General features: G+C 34.9%; 1 protein-coding gene across 1 annotated transcript in view; it reads left to right on the top strand.

The window, feature by feature from the left end:
• Positions 1-308: 308 nt before the first annotated feature.
• Positions 309-25387, top strand: part of LOC115450589 (neuropeptide FF receptor 2) — a 73147-nt gene continuing 48068 nt past the window's right edge. Inside the window, exon 1 of the mRNA XM_030178645.2 lies at positions 309-586. Coding sequence (XP_030034505.1) covers positions 372-586 — 215 coding nt within the window. The 5' untranslated portion in view covers positions 309-371. The remainder of the gene's footprint in view (positions 587-25387) is intronic.

Genomic DNA, 25387 nt, shown 5'->3' with positions numbered 1-25387 from the left:
TTACTCGATAGATGTTCGGTTTCGGGAACATTTCGCGCGTGTTTTTGTGAAAACATCAGTGTTGTGTGAAAGTGCGTGTATTATAATAATGTTATTTTATTTATATACCCTTTAAATGTTGTAAAAAATATTGGTAAAATGCAAAAAGCTCTGTAAGTTCTGTGCATAAAACTTTGAATCAAATTCAAATATAAATTCAATATATTATGTGAAGTGTTTAATAAACTAATAAATAATTCGTTTTATTTTTAAATAAAAAACAATGTTACATTTTAATCACGAATTGACTCGCCAAATTAAAACGTAAAAATTAAATATATTTAAAAATGTAAAAAACAATGTTCATTCCAATAATGCTATAAAGTGCAATAATGATTTCAAATTTCACCCTTCATGAGTTCAGCCCCCTAAAGGGGTTGAATATAACTGCGGCGCTTAATAATAATCTAAACTTCGGGGCGGACTTGGACATATTCTTTCAGCCCGAGAATGTCCTTATCACTCTATACGTTCCTGTGATACTGCTGTCATTAGTGGCTAACATCCTACTGATAGCTGTTGCTGTGAAATGCAATTATACCAAGAAGTAAGTAATATTTTTTGTAACTTTAGAATTTAGTATCGTTTAATTAATCTACCTATATATCGATACTATTATATAAAGCTGAAAAGTTTGTTTCTTTATTATTTGAACGCGCTAATCTCAGAAACTATCGGTTCCAACTCAAAAATATTTTTTGTGTTGGATAGCCCATTTATAGAGGAAATTAGATGCTATTTACATGCAGAATCGGGGAATTGCTCTAGAGATTAACTCGTTCATATAAACAAATTACTTAATTTTGTTTTATACCTAATTTTTGCTTCCGGTTTCGCCCGCGTGAGAAGTGTTCCGGAATAAAATTCCTGGGATTAAAAGTAGCCTATAACCTTTCCATGGTCCTAAACTATCTTCATACCAAGCTTCATAAAAATGTGTTCAGTAGATTCTGACAAAATCGATAACATACAGACCGACAAAAAGGGACTTTGTTTTGTAATATGTATAAATAGTATAGCCTTTACTGTATTTCTATGTGTATGGTTTCACTGTTGGGCATTTGAATAAATAGAGTCGTGTCGCATTTTTTATTGCAAGAATTAAACTACATGCTATCGCCGCTTTGGGCCATTGGCAGCGTATATTTACTTCAGATTGGGAAGCTTTACGCTTGATTCATACACAGGCAATATTCTCTGCCAGTTTTTTGCCTGACTTGCCCGGCTTTGAATTCTCGAGAGGTGTTAGACGTCAGTCAAATGTAATTTCGTCTAATTAAGCGAAATAGCTCAATTATTCCCGAGTGCTATAAAAAACTGATGCCTACAATAGAAATCGAAACCGTGAGTAGAAACTACTTAAAACAATTATTTAATTTAAATACATTTCGTTACCATCTCTGATAAATATGGAAATTAATCCCCTAAAATATCATTTCTGAGTACATCCTTGTTCAGATGAGATCAAAGAGACTACATTAAATTGAGGGCCTAAACTAAAAGGTCAACAATCGTTATTAAGTACCTACTTCATTATATAAGAGATATTTTGAAGTTATTTAGTTATAAATATAGTTTATTAGCAACAAGATTGAAGGTTCATTGCAGAGCTGCTACGATTCGTCGCTGGATATATTAACTGGGGATTTGTGTATAAAAAATGTATGCTTTGAATATTTTTGCTTTTTTATTATTACTTATGGTAGTTCAGTTGTTCAACCGTGCAATTTAATATATTTGCAACACTAATAAATCAATTTTATTATTCGACGCTTCCCTCTATGAACTTTAATCATACCGAATCTAACACTCCTTCGTCCGCGCAGTTTCCTTTAAAGGGATACTTTTTTTTTTCGCGCATTCGCCCTTCATGTCATCCCTACCCCGTATCACATCACGGGACAGAATATCAATTAGGTTGTGTGACAATCTGCGAAAGGTCGCTGGCAAGAACTGGATGCGACAGGCCGAAGACAGGGTAAACGCATATTGGAGGCCTATATCTAGCAGTGGACAAAGATATAGGCTGATGAACATTATAACATGTACAATAAAAGGAGAAAAAACAAAATATATAAAGAAAAATACACAATTATACCCATTGTGCCAATACGGCAACCCTTATTTAGCTCCTTGCTGCAGTACCTGTAAGACTTTTTGTATATTTGCTAAACTTGAAACCAGGTTTAATACTATAATAATGTGTACCTAGCAAGTTTCGTGGATATTATTTCAGTAAATTGTACGCAAATTTTCTTAATTAACGAAACACTCAGAAATGATAAGGAAGGTCAAGTGCGCCGAAATTCTTGGAATTTATTATAAATAATTTTTCGTTTCATAAGTTTAGATTCAAGGGGCTGAGCTCATCATTTTCTATATTAACCTTATTTCACAGGGATATAACATCTTCAAGTGCTTAGTAATATTATGTTGTTGGATACTGCATTCTTATTTATCGACATAATTTTGGAGAATCCGAGGTTCGAGTTTGGAAATGATAGTTTGGTATCCTAATATATTTTTTTTTATTACAAGGCTTTTCCAGTCTCGTCGGTGAGACAGATGTAAAACCTATCTCGGAGATATTGCAGTCGAGTAGCGAAGAATTTAATAACGTATCTTGGAGTCCTTACTGACCTACTCAACCACTTTTCTATGTTTAGTTACATTGTCTTCATTAGTCGTCTAAAATATTTGCGTAATTCGAACCAGTCTTACATATGTCAAAATGCCTAGTAATTTATTTTAGTAATTGTCCCAATAATGTTGCAAGTGGGTGGCAACTAAGTATAATTGATTCGGGCGCACCAAGTCTAGACGAATATCCATACTAATTACTGGTCTTGTGACGTCATTTATAATAACCGAAATAAATGATACTCTAATAGACACCATTACTAAGCTAGTTCCAAAACGTAAGGTCAACTTCCAAAGTTACCAACATTCGTTCAATCGAAAGATTATTAGAATGCATAACGAAAAAGAGAACATTAGGCAACGTTTAAAAAAGTAATTAAACCATCATGATCAAATCAAATTTAAGATTCTTAACCAACGTTGCAAAATATATTACAAAAAATTTTATAAAAACTATATTAGAGATACTGAAACTAAAATAGTTAAACAACAGAAATTATGTTTGAGGTACATTAAGGTTATCCTTAATGTACGTTAAATATAATGTCAGAGGTACATTAGACCTTAATTTTGCCTTTATACGGAAAAATGATATTTCGACACCCGCAGAAATACATAGAATTTACTAACTGACAATGACTCAAGCATTGCAAATCTTTTTGCCGACCATTTTACACCGATATACTCTTTCGATATATCTTTAAACTCTGACCAAATTCGTCAGTCGACTTTCTATTGGACCTCACTTCACTTACTATCAGGTGCAGTGGGGTCAAATTACCGTGCGAGATTAAAAAAACCATATTAATGTTATGTCAGTTGTCATCAACCTAGTATCTTATATTACTAACATATTTGATCAAGATAGACAGGTTGATGCGATATACACCGATTTTAAAGGTAAAACTAAATATATTTTAGGATACTTTGCTGGTTCTGTTTCTACCTTAGTAACAGGATACAGGTAGTGACTGTAAAGAGATATGTGTTTTAACTCATCCTGCCATATCTATAGTACCATTTGGATGCCATCTTGGACTTATCTTATTGAAAGTTTTAACAACGTCATAACCGACACAATTTACAATTGTAGCTATGCTATTTTCACCGATGATCTCAATTTATTCCGACCAGTGCACTTCACAAATGATATAAAGCAAGACAAGAAGACATTGATGAAACATATAAATTATGTCCATGCAAACGGCATGACTCGCAGCTCTAACAAATGTTATATACTACATGTGGTCCTACTATTCACGAGTTAACTGAAGTGCAAGATCTAGGCATGATGGATAGTCAGTAGACATAATAAGTATGTTCCCTACTACACTATCATCATAGAAGGATGATGGCTTTCTTACACATAATACTAAAGATTTTCATAGTCGTCATATGTCCCCATTTAAAATACAAAATATTTTATCGGGATAAAAAGTAGCTTATAGCTTAGGAGTAATGTAACTCGCTGTTAGTGAAAACAATTTCAAAATCTGTTCATTAGATGTTAAAGTTAATGCGTCCAAACAAACTCTTCAGCTTTATATATTAGTATAGATTATCGCAGCACGCCGTTAAAATATTTTGGTTCTTATGCCTCCAATTCTTAATTACTTTTTTGTTCTTTTTGCTTATTTACTATATTAATTTTAGTTATCTTCTAATTGTAAATGTCCTCAAAATATGTAAAAGTATAATTTAATAGTGTATGATTTACGTTAATGAATGTATAACGATAGTATAAATAAAATATATAAATATAAAAATAAGCAAACTTATGTATTTGATGTTTTTACAAATAAACGTCAAAGGCATGTTAGTTTACCAACCCGCTCCAGCGTGGGGTGGACCAAGGCCATTATTATTGTAATATAAATAAACATTGAAATGTCAGACAAATTGATATGTCTTCCCAACATCCAAATATTAAATATGTTCAAATATCAAACGTCGACATTATTTATTCATATTGACGATAGTATCTGTACATAATATTTTAGTAAGGAATTACATCCATATCTGACCGTTTTCATAGTTAGTACACACGACTGTAAAATATATAGTTGGTTAGTGCGTAGTATATGAATATATTTAACACAAATAGGGCAGTAACTTCGATTATGTTTGATACATCTTTCAATAAATGCTTCAATCTAAATCAGTGATTGGTTTTACAGTCACTAATGCTATAAGGAAAACTCCAGTAAACCTTTTTTTAAAATATAAATTAAAATAAGGTTCACGTCGCTTTTCAGTAATACATACAACACAGCAATGTGCAGTACATTGTGATTTGTAGTTCGTATTGTCCCTATTTAAGGATTTAATGCTCGTTCTAGACTCGGCAACATTATATTAGAAACGTTCAATGCAGTGTAGCCAACGTATGTTAACATTATATTGTAGTAGGTTTTGCCTGCAACTCCGTCTATGTGAAATAGTTTTTCTGGGATAAATAACGGGATAAAAATTAGTCTATAACACTCAGGATTGATGTAGTTCCCTATTAATGAAATTTTCAAAGTCGGTTAAGTAGTTCCTGAAATTAGCGCGTTCAAACAAACGAAGTCTTCAGCATCACAATATTAGTATATATTGTAGTCCTATTTTAATTTAAAGTATTAGATGACATTGCGTTCCCTAGAATTTACTAGAGTATCTATAATGTCATTATAGTCACATGATTAAAGTGTTTGCTCACACTATTCGAAACAGATACTTCTCTACAAACTAAACTAGTCTTACTAGATGTATACTAGACCTGAAAACCATCCTCAAATCGAATTCAAAGCGAAAATTATCGCTAATTCCAATTATAAAAACTTTACAATAAATCAGTGAACAGCTGTATCAGATTCGCACGATTCGTGAGTCGGGCCGTGAGTAAACATCACAAGATTAATCGCATCTGAGTATAAATAATTCTAATATCATTCAAGGCTATAAAAATTAAGAAATTGATCTCATCGGTTTTTTTTGTATTTAACAATGTGGATAACACTTGAGATTTCGGAGCGGTATCGGTCTCGGATTTAAATTCCAGGGCGGAAAAAGTGTAATAAAAGCAATTATACTTCTTGCTAAAGCACAGAGTTCGATTTTTAATTCTACGCCAACGATATGCCTATCTATATAACTATAGCTGAAGAATTCGTATCCTGTACTCTGCTACTATAACGGTGAAGTAAAACATCGTGAGAAAACCTACATACCTAAGAATTATCATCAAGTATTTCGAAGGTATGTGAAGTCTGCCAGCGTCGTGGACTAAAGCCTAAACCCTCTCAGTAGTAGAGAAGGCCGTAATCAGCACTGGACATAATGTAATACAGGGCTGTTACTATATTATTATAATCTCCCATTAGATAATTCAGTAAGTAAGGCAGAGTACACGCTGCTAGCATCGCTTTACCCTTGGGCCTTTGCGAATAATCACTACAATTAATATTCAGGTTATTTGATGTAAACACGGGCGTATCAAGCAAACAAGTCTAAATACTAAATTATACTATAACAATTTGATACAATAACAGAAGTCATAAGTTATCTAGATAAATACGAGCGTCTTATCAGCGAGAGATAGCTGTCATTGTATCTTATGAATATTATAAATGCAAATGTTTGTTAAAAGTAAACGCTGAACGGATTCGGATGTTTGGCAAACAGATAGACCATGTCCTAGATTAACATATAGACAACTTTTCATCCCTTATACTCCGTTGGGAAATATTTGATTTTTTCACCAGATTTTTTAATTAGATGGCGCATGCGTCGTACAGGTGGCGCTATAATAGCAGGAAAGGCTTTTTACATAAGGAATCCGCGAGCAACGCCGAGTATTCTGTAAAACTAAACAGCAGCAAATACTGGTAGGATTTAGTTAAAGGTGAATTAAATTCTATTGAATTAATGATTTCTTATATTTACGTGAATGTTAGACATTGAAATAAAACATTTTATGAATTTTATCGTGGTTTAATATTATCATTTTCTTCCGACGTTTCGAAGACTACAGCCTTCGTCAGTTTCAGTCCACCCCGTGACCACGAAAGCTGCGAAGTCTTCGAAACGTCGGAAGAAAATGATAATATTAAACCATGATAAAATCCATAAAATGTTTAATAATAATAATAATATAAAAATAGCGTTAAAATTCACAAACTTGTTTCATTTCAATTGAATCCAAGAAACCTAAAAGTCTATAATCATCAAATCGGGTGCAAAGTACTATTTTAAATATAGATAATATAGATTTTATTTAAAACCATAAATCCTTCGAAACTAGCGGTTAGTAGAATGCGCAAAGAATATTAAAAGACTTCCATAGTTATTACCCGGTTTACGAGCAGTCGATCTGCGTTCCGAGCGATCTATTGTTTTTATTATTCCGGTTTTATCGCTTGTGCAAGGGTGGACAGCGGTTATAAAGATGAAATAGGTATAAATAACGTTTATTATCATGATTTTAACCTATTTAAATTGGATAGTTATGTGATATTGCTTATCAATTTAGATCAAGGTGACGAACGTAGTGCTTTCCTGTGTAAGGGGCTATTATCTGTTTAAATACACTGAGTTACGGGCGCTATATGGAATCATTTACGAATATTATTACTTAAAAATCAATTTTAGATCTTACTAAACATTTTATACTACCAAAATGTACTTTATTAAATTGTCTATCTTATAGTGTTGGTTGCCAATTAATAAGTATCTTAGGAGGAGATGCACGGAATCAACAACTTCAATAGCATTATCATTATGAAATTAATTAAACAAAATCTGCATTATAAACAATTTTTAAACCAAAGTATAACAAAAGGATAACGTATTGTAGATATTATTTTAAATTTTTACTTCTTACTAATATTATAAATGCAAAAGTTACTTAATGTTTACATAATATGTATATTTAGATATTTGTTAGAAGTAAACGCAAAAGCAGCTGAACGGATTTGGATGTAATTTGGCACTCGTATATCGTGAATTACAAACAACACACAGTCTATTTTAATCCCGGTAATTTAATTTGAATAGATAACGCGGACATTACTCATTCTTTTAGGATCTGTATCGAAAAAGAGTTTTCACGCGAGCGAAGCTGCATACAAAACCTACTATATTATAAGTTTTGAATAGATAGCTGTTCATGCGGGCAAATAGTTTTATATATAACTGTTCGCCTCTGGCATTGCAAAGTCTATGGACGGCAGATCCTACTTACCATCAGGTGGACCGCTTGCTCATTTGCCTAAGGCAATCAAAATAAATACAGATTTTCTGCTATTGTGGGTTCTTAACCGCCAATCTAGTAGCGGCGATAGTCTAGCTGGTTATGAAACGGACTGTCGAGACGAATGTCCGCAGGTTCAAATGTCAAGGGCACACACCTCTCACTTTTCTAAAAAATTATGTGTGTATTCTTTGTGAATTATTGCTTGTTTTAACGGTGAGGGAAAACATCGTGAGGAAACCTGCATGCCCGAGAAATTCTCTATAGGAATTTTCGAGGGTGTGTGAAGTCTACCAATCCGTACTAGGCTAGCGTGGTGGACTAAGGCCTAATCCCTCTCAGTCGAGAAAAGGCCCGTGCCCAGCATTGGGACAGTATATAATACAGAGCTGACATTATAATCGCCAATCTTGTCTGGTAGTCACGTCACCCTATTTTCCATCTGAATGCTCTATATCCTAATTGAATACATTCCGTCCTAGAAATGTCTGTATAATAGAAACTTCGCTTTCAATTTGTAGAAATGCTGGCGTCTACTATATGTGATAGTGAAAGCCATTTTAGGCTGTAACCATGGGCAAAATTAAAGAGAATTTACGGCGAATGAAGCTTAGGTAATTGCACATTGTTTTCGTATATATATTTATATAGTAGAGGGCAATTTAGGCACCGATTTAAAATAAATATTTCATGTGTATAATGTACAGAAACAAAAATAAGACTAACAAACAAGTTTACATTGTTTATGTTTTAATACATAATTAGTTATTATATATAAATTTAACTTAGTTTTTTATTTGCTGTGACGCTATTGTGGCTTTTAAGACAATTTTATTTTTTGCTACAAAGATTAGTTGTTTTGCTTTTTTATTAGCTAAGAGCAGGCCTAATAAGACGTGCAGGGGCGGCTGTGGAAGCAGACTTAGACATTTCCGTCAGAGGAAGCTCGCAGTCGTCCCTAATGCGCCGAAGAGGGCCACCGCGGAGTTTTAGTTGGTATGCCGTGCGTTGTACATAGGTTAGGGACTCGGCCCGGCGGTCGCCTGAAGGTCGACATCAAATCCAGGCGGCGCAATGCCGGGTCGTAAGGCACGGTGACCCCAACATAACCGCTCAGTCGCCCCCCACGAAGGCTGAGCGGTAGTCATAAGACACTTTCTCCGCGAAAACAAAAGGCCTAATAAGACGTAATACAATAAGCTGTATTCTCATCCTATTTGACTGTGAAGAGTTCTGTGCTGCATCTTGGAAGTTTAACGTCAGCGCACATTTTTTTGATATGATAGCATGTTGAGGCTATAATGAATGTAACATAAAAATAATTATTAAATCCTATTTAACTATCGGGAGTTTCCCTCTGCGTTTTAGAAGTTCACAGTTCCATACAATAAAAATAAAAAGGAATAATTTCCAAGCGAAGCGAAATCCAATGCAATATCGGAATAAAAATCGGAGCACGGGGTAAAAAATTAACTCCGAACAAACATAAAATAAAATACAACGAATTCGGTAAACTCCTGTCGAATTCAGTTGAAAACATGTTGTATAAATGATATTCCTTAATGTTTACATCTGTATGCCTGTTTACCGATTATTTACTTAACTCCTCTGGGTGATTTTTTTTTTAATCATTAGAGCGACTAATTTATTTATTTTGCCAATAGCGGCGATAGCCTGGTTGGTTGTGGAACGGACTGTCGAGACGAATGTCTGCAGGTTCATATCCTAAGGGCACCACAACTCTGACTTTTCTAAAAATATATGTGTGTATTCTCTATGATTTATCGCTTGCTTTAACGGTGAAGGAAAACATCGTGAGGAAACCTGCATACCTGAGAAATTCTCTGTAGGTGTTTTTTTCGAGGGTGTGTGAAGTCTACCAATCCGCACTGGGCCAGCGTGGTGGACTAACGCCTAATCCCTCTCAGTAGGAGAGAAGGCCCGTGTCCAACAGTGGGACAGTATATAATACAGAGCTGATATTATTATTACTATTATAGAATATTTGTTAAACGCATGAACATTAACCGAATTAAATAATATTATTACAATCGTCAATAGTGAAGAAATTTCAAAGAATTTATTATTGCATGTCTATAGAGTACAAAATGCTTGGCAATGAATGAAGCGCTCTGATACAAATTAAAGCGTGCCAATGTAAACGAGATTCTAAAAAGCAACTAGAGTTTCTTGCCCGGTTTTCTTTAGCGAAAACTTTTCTCGCTTGCTTTAGAATAAAATTCATGGACTGTAAACTGCAATTTTCCATTTAATTAGTACAATCGGGGCCACCAGAATATAGAAGAATATTGTAGGTTTTATATAGCCAGTATATAATTGGTAATTTAACCTTTTACATGTATGATAGGGAACAACCAACTTGAGCACACTACTGTTTGATAAGAGATTTTTGGTACATCTGCGTAGCTTATAAAAATATGGTGCAAAAACTTACAATATGGGTTAGAATAAGCACAAGTGCGGCTCTATGTGCTTATCATGGATACGTTTCATCCATCATTAGGTATGGCTTAATAATATGGGCTAATTCTTGTGATTTAATAACAGTATTTAGAGCACAAAAAAAATGTATACGTTCAATATGCGCTGCACATCCGCTTGATAGCTGTGTTTCTTTATTTAAACAGTGTTAAGATATTGCCACTACCATCACTATATATATTTGAGATTTGTATCTTTGTACATAAGAATATAAAATTATTTGACATGCATAATGATGTTGTACGCAGACCAAGTCGCAAACGTTACACATTATATGTCCCAAAACAGAAGATAAAATTATTTTCAAACAATGTATACTGTATGGCAATATATATCTATAATAAATTACCCGATGATTTCAAAATTCTTAAATTGAATATATTCAAATGTAAATTATTTAAGTTCCTTCTTGATAAATGTTATTATTCTGTAAATGATTTCTTTCATGAAAAGTTTTAATGAAAATATTTGTACGCTGAAAACGGCAGAATACTATGAGCTAATTAATTACATGTAACAACTTTTTACAGTATTCAACAAATAAATGCATTATTATTATTATAATAACAAATTTCATATTCAAAATAATAAAATGAATTTGAAAATATGGACACCATTGTTTAAGGTTGTAGATAATCAATATTATATACAGTGTTTCTTAAATTGACAACCAAATTGTATTAGGGTAATTACGTTAAACATAAATAATTTACTAATACTAACCTTCCATAAATAGTACAGTGCTAAAGTGAAGCAGTTACTGTTATGTGTTTTACGATTTGACGTAACTGAATTTAGCTGGATGTATTAAATTAACTTTTTCGAAGACTTTACCCTCAATAAATTACCGTTGAACTTATAAATTACAGTTAATTACTAATCCACATAAATCAAGGGGAATTAACCAATTTTAAAACACATTTTTGTCAATTCCGAAATAATGGCGGTATACCTTGCTTAATGATCCAGGTGTAATAAATATCTTGACTCTATTTTTGGGGTTTATTTGATGTAATGATATTCCGTTCTCAATATCTTTTGGAAGGCTACAATTTGGCAATATTCGGGGTCAGATTACGCGAAAAATTTTAATCTTGTGATACATCTGATGTTATGTTCTTCTTTATCAACTATTCTTATCCCATTTCAATGTAGCGTGGGTGTAATACCTTTCTTCGACATTTTTCAAAGAGGATTAAATAACATATGGTATGAATGTCAATAAAATTAGAAGTGGCCAGGATACTAAAGTGAATTGGATTTGTAGTAAAACATTGTGAGGAAACATGCATAGCTTAGAATATTTTCGAAAGCATTTAAAGTCTTACAACCCGCAATCGACCCGCTTGGAGGACTGAGGCCTTAACCTTCTTTGTAGCAGAAGCAGCCCATGCTCAGCAGTGTGCATTATATGAACAAGGCTTGTATTATGACAGGCCGACTATAACTTGGCCCAGTTAGTAGACAAAGCATTAGTTACCGCCATTCAAAATTACTGTTTATGAACAATTACCATAAAACAAATGATTTCCTTGTACGCACATCACAAAACAAACCAAGCAACGAACATTGCTATTCCGTCAAACAAACATAACGGTACAAATTGTTTTGTCTATAAAAAACTCGTTCATTAGGCTCGTGTAGACATTTCAATTAAGGCTATACAAATCAACTCGCCCGTAGAGTTGCACTGCGAGTCGCGAATGTGAATCTGAATTCATGAAAGACATATTTGTGTATTTTTTTTTGGGATATATTGTTTTATAGGCTAAGTTTTTTAATAGACATATATCCATAAAGCTTCCACTTATAGCAAACTAATAATTATTGTACAGTATAGTAGATCATTTTAACATTCGGGCACAGTACAGTCACTCCGCTGCATTTGATGACGCTGTGTTCGATAGAATGTAGACTGACGAGAGATGATTAGTCCTCGACAGTCGACACAATTATGCCGACCTGTTGAAACCGGATTTACCCAGGCTGATCCTGGAACGCGACACACTTATGAGGGCCACTATGGCGGGAATTAATACCTTGTGCACGGGAGTCGCTATGCGGACGGATATAAAATATATCCAACCATCAGAGATATTTGCGAAAGTAACTAATTATAAATAATATAAATCCTTTAAATGATAACATAAAAATGTCGAATATAAATTCACGTTACTGATATTCAAACGAAGAGAATGAAATATAAAACTTAATAATAATTAAAATATATTAACATCTATCAATAAAAGATTCACGCCTTCATCCCTAAAAGGTTAAGCTGAAGCGTAACTAGCATCCGGGTTTGCCTAATGAACATTATTATTTACTTCTGGAATAATCATATAGAATGAAATTCGCATTCTTAAGTTAGGTCTTGAAGAATAATCCAGTTCCCTATTGAGTTTTATATTTCTTCTTTTATGATTATGGATTCTAAGTTATGGCCTTTATACTTATTTATACAAGTTAAGACTGTATTCTTACTTATGGCTTTTCCGAGTAATATTTAAATATAACAGCCTTCAAAAGAATTCTTTCTGAATGAACCGATACAATAGGCATTATTAAACATGATTTATACATTTGTTGAAGTAATCGTAATATTATGATCGATTAAAATTGAACCAACTTTTTATTGCCTAAAAACATCACACATTTTACCTACTCTTTTTAGAAGCTGATAGAGGTGAAACATCTAGATGTCAGCTATATTAGATGTCTAGTAATCAGGGACCAGGCTATTTACGTGTATATAATTCTAGACTGCAAGCTAATAGGGAGCATTAAACTTAATCCGATCTGGGAATCGACCCTCAGATTACCACACTTCATTACAATCACGCATTTGAGCCTGTCATTACAATTTTGTACTTATAATTTGCTATCACCTTCCTCCTGCGGTTATACCACTTCAGTAATCTACGCGACACTTTTTATAATAATAAATATAATAATAACAGCCCTGTATTAGATACTTGCCCACTGCTGAGCACGGGCCTTCTCTACTACTGAGAGGGATTAGGCCTTAGTCCACCACGCTGGCAGTGCGGATTGGTAGACTTCACACACCTTCTAAATTCCTATAGAGAACTTCTCAGATGTGCAGGTTTCCTCACAATGTTTTCCTTCACCCTTAAAGCGAACGATATATTCACAAAGAATATACACATGATTTTTTAGAAAAGTCAAAGGTGTGTGCCCTTGGGATTTGAACCTGCGGACATTCGTCTCGGCAGTCCGTTCCATGCCCGACTAGGCTATTGCCGCTTTTTTTTGACACTTTTTTACCCACTTTATAATTTCGTTTAGACAACTAGCATTTTTGTTATTAACTCTATCTATAAATTTATCCTATTTCCCATGTTATGACATGTTGATTAGATTTGTCAGTGATCAGACATCGATCATACTTGTTAATATAAGTGAGGTTTTGTAATGTGTCGCGCGTGCGAGTACGCATCGTTTAGGAAAACTGGGTCAATTATTTATCGGCTTTATATACAAATAGTAGAATATTTTACAGAACACGTATACCGGTGAGTGCTACAGACAAGTTGTTTGTGGTGAGTGAAAGTCGAAACTTGGTAATGCCATTAATTTTATGGAATCTCACATAGATGGCAAAATGCTACAATTCTGCCTCTCTAGTAGAGGAAAAGCCGTGTTTAGCCGCGAAATTGCAATAAACTAAACTGTATATAACTACTATACAAAACTTTAAAAATATGTTTTTTATGCAGTCCGTCGGACGCCATATTCTTTATTACGACCTTTGATGAACTGGATCCATAAATTTATTCTGGGATACCTTTTTAAATTCATATACTATATTACAAAATACGAGTACAAAGGTTTGGCGGTATTCAGCCGATCCGCGGCGTAATCAAGCCGTGCATTGTCAGGAGGAAATATCAATGTGATAAAAAAGATATATCTCCTCTTTGGTCCAGTCAATGTGCTAACATCTGTAGAACAGGTGGCCCTGGATTCGATTTTCAAGTCGAGCATAGCTTTGTACGGATTTTCTAACAGGTACGGGAATTAGAGTTGGTTTAAAATCTTGTTAGGTGGTGCCTGGTGGCATCGATAGGTTGCCGGGTACTCATATTATAATCGAAGCTGGAAAATTAGCAAAAAACTTGTATCGAAGGCACAGGAGAGTTAGGTGAATTTTATTAAATATGAATCCATTGTAAGTTTGAACTCATTTTGTGTATCGAAAACTAAATACGAATATGTAATTTTATTAAAAAAAAACTATAATATATGTCAACTTAATCCGTACTTAGCAGTTAGTACTATTTGATCTACTTGAGTTCTAGTTAAAAAAAGTATAATCTCGATTTAACTAGGTAAAGCTTTTCGACTAATATTGTTAAGAGATATGTTACACAGACTTAGTGCGTACGTAAAAGTTGTAATCTTCGTAAGTACTGATCCAAAGAAGTATTATTAACATTTTTTCTTTAAAAGGTTTTTTGCTTTTACTAGTACAATGAGACTAGTATTTCAGGAACGCAAACCCACGCAGATGGAACGAAACATATTAAATTATAATATTTTATGCCATGATAATTAATGAGAACATTTCAACCCGCAATCTCAGTGTTAATACAAGCCTGTAAAGGTCAGACAGAGAGTACCTCAGTGGTGTAGTTTACAGTACGCCTGTGGCTCTGTAGTATTGGGTTCAATCCCTGGATCTGGTAAAGTTGTATTGGGATTTTTTACTTATCATCTCATAGTCTACAATCTTATTAGCGCGATAGTTTCGTCTCTATACATGGAACAAACAGAGAGCGCTAGTTACGCCCCTGCTTACCGTTTAAGCCCGTAACAGTCCCTAATGCGCCGAATAGGACCACCGCGGAGTTTTAGTTGGCATGCTGTGCGTTGTATATAGGTTAGGGACTCGGCCCAGCCGTCGCCTGAAGGTCGACATCAAATCCGGGTGGCGCAACGCCGGGTCGTAAGGCACGGTGACCCCAACATAACCGCTCAGTCGCCCCCCACGAAGGCTGGGCGGTAGTCATAAGCACTTTCTCCGCGAAACCAAAAAAAGTATGTGTGTGCAGACAAAAACACAACATTATTCATAGACCGAAAAGGTTTGTATATTACCATACGGAATCCTAAAAGTGACCTCGGTCGTGTCACGGTCGTTGCACCTCTAACCAAACCTGCAATATCTACGAAATGCAGCTCCGCTTGTTTTAACATTTTACATCATGTATTTTGTAGGGATTCGCTTTCCATTATAAAATGACACGAACTGTAAACAATTTTATACGGTACTAGCTTTTGCCCGCGGCTCCGCCCGCGTTATAAATTTTTTCAGGCTAAAGTTTTCCGTTATAAAAGTAGTAGTTTCCCCGGAGCCTATGTTCTTCCCAGGGTCTCAAACTGTCTTAATACCAAATTTCATCTTAATGCGTTGGGTAGTTTTTGAGTTTAACACGTTCAGGCAGACAGATGCAGCGGGGGACTTTGTTTTATAATATATTTTGTAGAACTTTTTAAGAGGAACAATCCCGTCATACATCATTGTTGCATAACTTTAACCGTTAACGCAGCGCACGCAACGGAAGCTCTCAAAACTAATAAATTGTCCCCGTTTTTGCAACATTTCATTACTACTCCGCTCCTATTGGTCATAGCGTGATGATATATAGCCCATAGCACTCCACAAAAAGGGCTATCCAACACAAAACGATTTTTTCAGTTCAAATTGGTAGTTCCTGAGATTAGCCATTACAGCTCCGCTCCTATTGGTCATAGCGTGAACTTAGAGCACTCCACAAACAAAGGGCTATTCAACACAAAAAGAATTTTTCAGTTCGAAATGGTAGTTCCTGAGATTAGCCATTACTGCTCCGCTACTATTGGGTATAGCGTGATGATATATAGCCTATAGCACTCCACGAACAAAGGGCTATCCAACACAAAAATATTTTTTCAGTTTGGACTGGTAGTTCCTGAGTAATGATGATATATAGCCTATAGCACTCCACGAACAAAGAGCTATCTAACGCAAAAATATTTTTTTAGTTCGGACCGGTATTTCCTGAGATTAGCCATTACTGCTCCGCCCCTATTGGGTATAGCGTGATGATATATAGCCTATAGCACTCCACGAACAAAGAGCTAGCTATCCAACGCAAAAAGAATTTTTCAGTTCGGACTGGTAGTTCCTGAGATTAGCCATTACTGCTCCGCTCCTATTGGGTATAGCGTGATGATATATAGCCAATAGCACTCCACGAACAAAGGGCTATCCAACGCAAAAAGAATTTTTCAGTTTGGACCGGTAGTTCCTGAGATTAGCGCGTTCAAACAAACAAACAAACAAACTCTTCAGCTTTATATAATAGTATAGATATAAAACAGACAAGGATTAGGTTTGTCCGTATCTCCGGCTGTGAAGTCTATCCGAGAGTTATTCAAGTCTAAATTATTTTAAGTGTGTTATATTACTTAGAAATAGTGTTTACTTTAGGGATTTTAGATTGTAAGGTTCAAATAAGATTGACGATTTTTTTCCGCAACTAAATGACGAAGTATACTATCGCTTAGTTGGGAATGGAACAGACTGCCGAAATGAGGGTCCGCAGGTTTAAACCTAAGGCACTCATCTGACTTTTTTAGTTACGTGTATATTGTTTATTATTTATATCGTTATATTATACAGGATCCGAAAGTTATTTTTATAATTATAAAAATACTATATGTTAAACAACACAAAATACTATATGGGCAAGAGAAACAGTGGAAAGGAACAGTGAAAATATCTACCGGCGTACATACATAAGTTTCCGCGTTAAAGGTTCTGAAGATACTCGCGGGCCCGGTGCACTGACAGTATATTTATATGCACAAAAGACGCACTTTTGTGCAGAGATGGATTTGTAACCTATTGCTCTGTCAAATAAGGTTTATAACAGTTCATTTGAACGTTGAAAGAAAACATCATAGGGATATTAGAAAACAACATACCTAAGGCTATATATTGGTATTAATACAACATATACATCACGCATTTATCCCCGAAGAGGTATGCAGAGGCGCAACTAAGGCACCTACTTTCACCAAGTGTGTTCCGTCCCATGATGTGATAGATGTCGAACCTATAGCCCTATCGGGCTCAAATTCTCCGAGCTGATACTGAGCAGAATAACCCAAATATCACTTTTCCTAACCCGGAATTCGAATCCAGGCTCTCAGAGCGCTGCCGTACCGCGCATACAGTACAATTACGTTATCGACGCCGTCGGTAAAAGAGTGACACCATTACGAATCCTGAATGAATTGCTTAACATTGTATTCGGCTTGTTTTCCAAGATATTTGAAGTTTTATTCTGACCATTAACAAAGTGGTAGTAACCATCCACCCGCATGGATTCGTTTCTCTACTTTATCATTGGGTCCCCACCCTTGCATATGAAAAATACTTGTTCACTGATGGTAGTTATTTCTTATCGTCACGTGATGTTCTCGTTTGCTGGCCTGCTGCCATAAAACGGCGGAAGTGAATTGCTTTTAAATTTCCAATACCATTCACCCACTCTGCAGTTGTAAAGATAAAAATAAACAGATTAGCTTTTGAATTTATGTGTATAGAAGTAAGTAAAGTCAGTGTTTCTCTGCAGTTTCTAAATATCTTCGTTATCTTATTTGAATTATCTAAAGTTAAATGTCATGTAAACTTTGAATCCGCGGAACCAATTTTGATCAGTCTCAAGTGTAGTTAGTAAAGTTTCGAAGGAGACACTTCTGCTATTTTTCAACTTGAAAAATTTCATCTCGTGGCGTGATTGACCTTTCCGAGGTAACAGCTGCCTTACATACGCGAGGTCAACTGAACATGGTTAATGTCATCCAATCAGAAGTTACAGGCGAATGGAGGCGCGGATAATATTTATATTGATTACTAGCTTACCCGACAGACGTTGTCCCGTCTTAACTATGAATTTGCAGCGCGCATTCTGTCAATCGCTGAAATTAACTTTTCTTAAATTTTCTAACGTTCCGCTCAACTTCCTTAACTTTTTCTTTCATAAGATCCTTCTCCTGACAATAACGAACAGAACAAAAAAATATTTGTGAAATCGGTCCAGCCGCTCATGCGTGATGGCGTGATCAAGGGAAACAGGGATTCATTTTTATATATATATATATATAGATGTAACCAAACTCATTCAAAAAAGTTTACTGAGAATGCAAACAAATTATTTACTCAATATTACATTGTTGGCTTTTATAGCTCATCAACAATAGTTTTTGTGTTCAAATTTCTTTGATCTTGCATTATAAGACTTAAAATTTACACAAAACAATATAATTTATTAGATTTTTTTTGGGCTGCTTTTTCTCGGGTTTGATCCCCGGATCAGGCAGTGATATTGGGTTTTTCTACTCACTATCGGTCCGGAGTCTGACTTTGTGCCTGATATGACGATAGGCTCGCCCCTGTCACATCATGGGACGGAATATACACAGCGGAAAATAGGTCCACCAGTTAAGCCTCTGCCTACTCCTTCGATACAAAGTTTGAGTGTTACTTGGAATAGTCATGTCATGACTTATCATGTAGACACAAATACTGAAATGCTAACTAATAATACTAGTAATGGTCGCAATTACACAGTGTAATATCAGTACCATCCTTTATATTTCAATTCAGAATTCTGTTGGTAATATTTATAGACAAGTCTGATGCTGCATCGCCATTCAATTAAATAAAATACACACATAAAAATCTCACGCCAGTTTGTTTTTGTGTCTGCATTGAAAAATTCGCTAGACAATTTGCAAACAAAATTATGGTTGTTTAGCAAGCTTTGTGTAAACTACGGAATTACAGAACAACGTTTGTGTTCACCTCATCAATAACATAATGACTTGTTGCCAGAAGATATAAGAAAATATTTTTAGATGTTGTTTGTTGTAAAAATAATATTGCGCTGCCAGTAGTTGGATGTTCATAAAATGTTTAGATGATCGTGCATAAGTTCACGCTTGTAACCCCAAAGGACAGACGGACATGTATAGCCAGTTCATTGACTCGTCCCGTGTGTTTGAGACAGCGTTTTGGCATATTGAGAACAAAATTCAATTTTATGCCAATAGCACCTGGTTCTCAAATTTACACTTTTTATTTATCTGTCTTAAGTGCCCTGTAAACGTTCGAATTGTTTCTTAACTCTTGGTCTCTCGTGGCTCGCCGGCGAGCCAAGACAGCTACATGACATTTGCGTGTGTCACGGGATTATAACCTTATATACTACATAATAAGGTTATTTTTCCGTCACACGCGTAGCTGTCAATGTTTGGCGGCAAACATTCAGCTACCTGTACATATTTGAAAATAAAATTTTGACAAGTCATGACGGGTTAAATTTACGTGTTTGTCAAATTATTTGATAGTATTCAGCTTTGTTTGAAACATTTGTCAAGCAGTCCATGTCTTTGACACTTTGATAAAAATCTTGATTGACGGCGTGTTTGGCAAACTAATTTGAAGGTTAGTGACGGTGTTTGTCAAACAATATCTCAGTCGTCGTCTTGGTACATAGTATTAGAGTTCTAGTCAAAGGTGCTTTGTCTGTATTCATTCTGATTGTAAGCGCTAGTGTCAAAAACGTTACGTCACGAAAAGTAAAAAACTACAACTACTGGCAAGTTGGACAGATTTTGATGTTAGGTTTGATAGTTTAAGACAATGTTCGATGAAAACATGAAGTTTGACGAACAAATTTATCAAACTTTTTCTATCGTTTCCAGGGTCCTTTAGAATGAATTACAGGGTCTAACTATTGACGCTTAACAGACTGAGGATGCTGTCATGCGCTTAAGCGAATGGTTGTCATTATCGAGTAATAAATATCTAAATATTCAATTTGGCTAGCTATCCTTAAATTTTTTTCACTGGAGTTAATTTTATTAAATACTTTTTTAATCCGTATTTTTTTTCTTTGGCACCGGTTCAAATCAACGCAACAACATCAACACCGACGTTTTTGCTCAAGTTCATTTGTAATTGATACTATAATGATTCTACGCATCGTATATCATTAGTTTCAAAAAATATTTGCAAATACTGATAATAGATTAGATCATAGTATTAAAAATTTATTAGTAAAAGAGGCGGGCTTTATGAATCACAGAGATACAAAGCGCAGATTGTGTTTTTTTTTTATGCTAAATGAGCTCACGTTTGATTGTTATCTGCTTGATGTTAAGTAATGTGGATTGCTTACTCAGAAGTAACCGATTCACTTGCGACCTGAAGAACCCCAAATAGTATATATGCGGAAATAGACACAACGGTAGCTAATTCCACAATTTGGCTCTCGGCACAATAAAGGTGGAAGCTAAGCCCTTAATGTGAGCCCTTGGAACTCTAACCATGTAACAATGACGCTTCACCGTATCTCTGTTGTTCCTGTGATGGAATGGTATTAAAGCAATTTTTATTTCAAAATTATACACAAAGTATTTTCCTTTTGAAAGGATATTTATATCCGCCCGGGGAGTGGCCACTATACACTGGTTATAAAACCCGCCATAGTGGCCCACGTAAATGTGACGAGTTCTGAACAGTATTTCTGGTTTAAAACTGGCCGGCATAATTATGTCCACTGCCGAAGGGTAATCATTTCTCGTCAGTCGACATTCTATCCCCACTCAACTTATCATCAAATCCAGAGGGATCATTTAGCGATGACCCTAAAAATAATCTTTATACCTCTTCTTTTGTAAATAAAAAAATATTCTAAATATCTAGGTATAAAAATACAATTTTCAAGTCAGCGACAAAATATCACATAGGTGTGAGTGTGAGACAAGACTCGACAAACACAGCGTTATAATATCTCTTTCTAAATTTAATTTGTGATGTTCACTGGTGAGCATTGTGTCTCTACTCAATGAGTAATACTTTCTAGTAAGTACTATACTTAAATTTGACTTGTGTGTCACCCAAATTTATGAATTTTACCTATTCATAATACTAGTGCGAATAACAACATATGAAATGAATTTTGCTAACAATATTCATTAACACATACAAGTACAAAACTTAGTTTCTTCTTTGAATAGAATAAGTTAATTATTCTTATAACAATGAATTGGAAAATAAATTCCATACTTAGAAAATGTTGTCTTATTTGTATATTTCTTTTGTATGGTACAAGACAATCCTTTGTACTAAGCTTATTTAATTTATTTGATTCATTTGTTCTATGAAGCTCTATTTGTATTATTTTCTCACAATTCCTCAAGGTATATTGGAGGAAATATTTAGCTTAGTTGTTCTGCGAATCTTAATACACTTCTTTTTTTTTTCATATTCTGGGCAAAGTGACTACACGGGACCTATTCTTATGTACATTGTCTTTAACATGTAATATTGAGCAGCGTGGGCATTTTATCTTTCGGAATTGACTAATATAAATACGAAATACAATTAATAAAACAGAAAATAATACTTTTTAGTGTGTGAAGTAGACGGATGAAAAACGAAATAAATTCTAAAACCGAGCACGTAAGATCCATATTACTGATTATATGAGCAACGGCCGATGCAATGGAAACAAAATATGATTACATCATACATATCGTCGGAGATAGTGCAATACTAGCATTAGCGAATACCGCGTAAGTGATGAAACCGCCGAATTGGGATCTTACTAATATCATAAATCTGAATATTTGTAAATTTTTTCGCAGAAACAACTGATCGGATTTGGATGAAATTTGCACACGGGTAGACCTTGTCCTGGATTAACATATAGGCTCTGTATCTCGGAAAGTTACTTCCATGAGAAATAGTGAAATTATTTTACCTGATTTTTTAAATTGATGGCGCTGGCATTGTACAGTATTATAGGGACTTTTGTAGCAGCAAAGAAATTTTTTCCGGGCGACGTCGCGAGCAGCACCTAGTTGATACATCATAAACAACGACATTTTTAATTTTAACTCTACCCTGAAAAACTGTTTTTTTTTTCTCTCTTTATTTTTTTTTTATTAAGGACTTTGAGTCGCTTAGCGGCTATGTCAGTCCTATTGTACAAAATTGTATTACTGCTACTACAACTGTTGAAATAATTATTAGCAACATCACACATTGCATCAGGCAGTATATATTGGAATACTCCTGTATTTAGAGGATTCATCATGAATTCTTCTGCCTTATATGCTCTCATAATATGCTCAGTACGAACGCACTTAGTTAGAAGGTGATAAACATCTTCTGGGAAAAAACTGTTTTTCTAAGCGGTATTGTACCATCTCAGTCGATATTAAAATTGTTTTTTTTTTTTGTAAGATTTCATCAATGTTAATTTCTATTTTAATTAAAGTGTTCTCTAACGTTTTTCGTATACGTGTTACATATATTTATTATATATTATGTATGTTATATACAGTACAAGAAAGTCATATACATATACAGCAGTCCATAAGTCATATACAGCAGGGGCCTTATTCTCTATGCCACACGTTATTTTGACAGAGCGTAACAAGCACGTAACGCACCGAGTCACGTTAAAGACAATAGAAATTGGCATACAGAATACCATTTCACGCAAATTTCACGAAGATAATGCGACATGGTCGCGTTACGTGTTTACAGTGACATACAGAATAAGGCCCCAGTAGAATTTTATACTTATTACGTGCACTTCAAGCAACCAACCGGGCTTTTGCTACATAAAATTATAAGGAAATAAGCCCTCGCTTTTATCCTTTGATATCGAAGTGTAAAAAGGCTCTGGAATAAAATTTTATGAAGGAGCTATTCATTGACATCTTTCTCGAAATGACTTTCGTCAAAACCTCTTGGTTATCATACTAAAATCGTTTCTTGTAAATAATATTCCGCAAATAGATATAATTTTTGTCGTGGCCTAGCCTTGTAAAGTTAAAGTTTACTGAAGGAATGTGTAGTTTCCAACGTATGCAAATCACCATCTAATCATACCAATTTCGCAAGCCGAATAGCAATTGAGGCATAAATCTAGGCTACGCATTCTAAATAAATAGTGTGAGAGCAAATGGGATTACTGTCGAATCATCTATAAGGATCTTTGCATGACATAACCAGCCGACCGTACATTGAGCATAGTTAATCAAGCCCGACGTGTATAATCAAAAATAGAATGCTATTGCTTCCATAATTACAATTCAATGTAAATTCCAATCAATGTTATCATACATTTTTAAATAGATCTGGGATTTGAACCCGTTGACATGAATATTAAAAGGGCACACGAGACTAAGAAGTAAAATTATAAAATATTTACATGATGTGTCTTTCAATAAATTTGAAAAACCAGACTGCGTTAGTGACGTCGCTGTGTAGTCGAATATCATAATCATTAATGTGATATTGGATTTTCTGCTCATTATTAGCTCAGAAATACCTCCACTTACAACTTGACGATTAAAGGCTTAATTGTGTGTTGTAAAATCAGAAACCATACGAAGCTGTGCAGTGCTAGGGTATTTCACTTATGAATCGCAGTCCTTGAGACAATTCTGCCGCGGTGATGCTGCGGTAAGCGAGAAGACTGGTCATAAATGGTTGCAGAATTAGAACCTTGAAGTACAACGATTTGAATAAGACAATATTTTAATGTAATTACTCTGGCTACAATGACTAACAGACCACAACAATTTAATGCTTACAAATACTAACAATGTGCAACAACCTATTGCAACCAACACACTGTACGGTATATCGGTGGTAGGGCTGTCATATGTGAGAGTCCGTCTGAGTAGGTACCATCGCAATGTTTGCTAACGCAAAGCAGCAGTGAGTAGTCACTGTTGTGTTCCGGTTTGAAGAACATTGTAGCCAGTGAACTACTCGATATAATATAAACAACATCTCATGTCTCAGGATGGCGAGCGCAGTAGAATACCAAATAATACTCTATAATTTAAGGTGTTGGATGGTGTTTTTACTGTGTCTGGGCGGTGGTATCGCTTACCATCAGGCGAAGCGCAAGCTCGTCTCGTCATTCAAATAAATAAAACAAACAAACAGAGTCCGGTATATGGCAATCTTAACACACAAACGATTGATATCATTGAAACTAAAATAGATGCACCAATATTTTGTTGGTAACGGGGCTCAGTCTTAGTCGGTCTGTATCGTTTTAATATGCAAATCGAGAGATGAATCTCGGGTCAAAGGGCTCTAATTCGATGGTGACGGTCATCACACCGATAGCATCTGATCGGAGGAGGGTAGGAGGGATTCGACTTATTGTGCACTAAGCTTGCGAAATGTGGATGCTTGGATTCTTTTCATTAAGTGCCTATCAATTTAATTAATTATGTTTTTTTTTTATAATACTCGACCTTGGTGATCATTTACCTTATGTGACCCATTTGCACTTACACTCCAGTATAAAAGAATATTCAAGGAGTCCTTGAATATGTTTAATTACATGATCATGATTATTTCTCATATGACAATTAAACTTCTCTTTGAAAATGTCGTGATAAATATACACTACATTATTAAATAGCACACAAAAGTTAATAGAATAAACATACTCTATTAAAATTATAAAGTTATGGACGAGTCTACGCAATAATTAGACGTGTGAAGCACACTTAGAAAATAAAATAGAAAAAATATTTCAATTGCAACGAGTGAGTTTGCGAATTATTCCACTATATCCTCTCTTTTTGCATTGTATTTCCCATCCTGGTATTCATTATTATTATCAGTAAATCATAATGAAATACATCCGAAAAGTTTTGATTGGTTGTCAGTCCCTTACCGGCCATCCATCTTGGATGTTTGATTTAGAAACATGATTTCTGGGAGGAAGTAAAATTAATAATGGAATTTATGATTGATATCTAAGTAGGAATATTAATAACTAGCTTTTGCTCGCAACTTTGCCCGTGTGAAAGCTCTATCTATCTATCTACATGAAAACAGATCAAAAATACCTC

This window comes from Manduca sexta, chromosome 26 (genome assembly GCF_014839805.1).
Source record: "Manduca sexta isolate Smith_Timp_Sample1 chromosome 26, JHU_Msex_v1.0, whole genome shotgun sequence".
In the NCBI taxonomy this organism is placed as follows: Eukaryota; Metazoa; Arthropoda; class Insecta; order Lepidoptera; family Sphingidae; genus Manduca; species Manduca sexta.
This window is presented reverse-complemented; position numbering and strand designations above follow the sequence as displayed.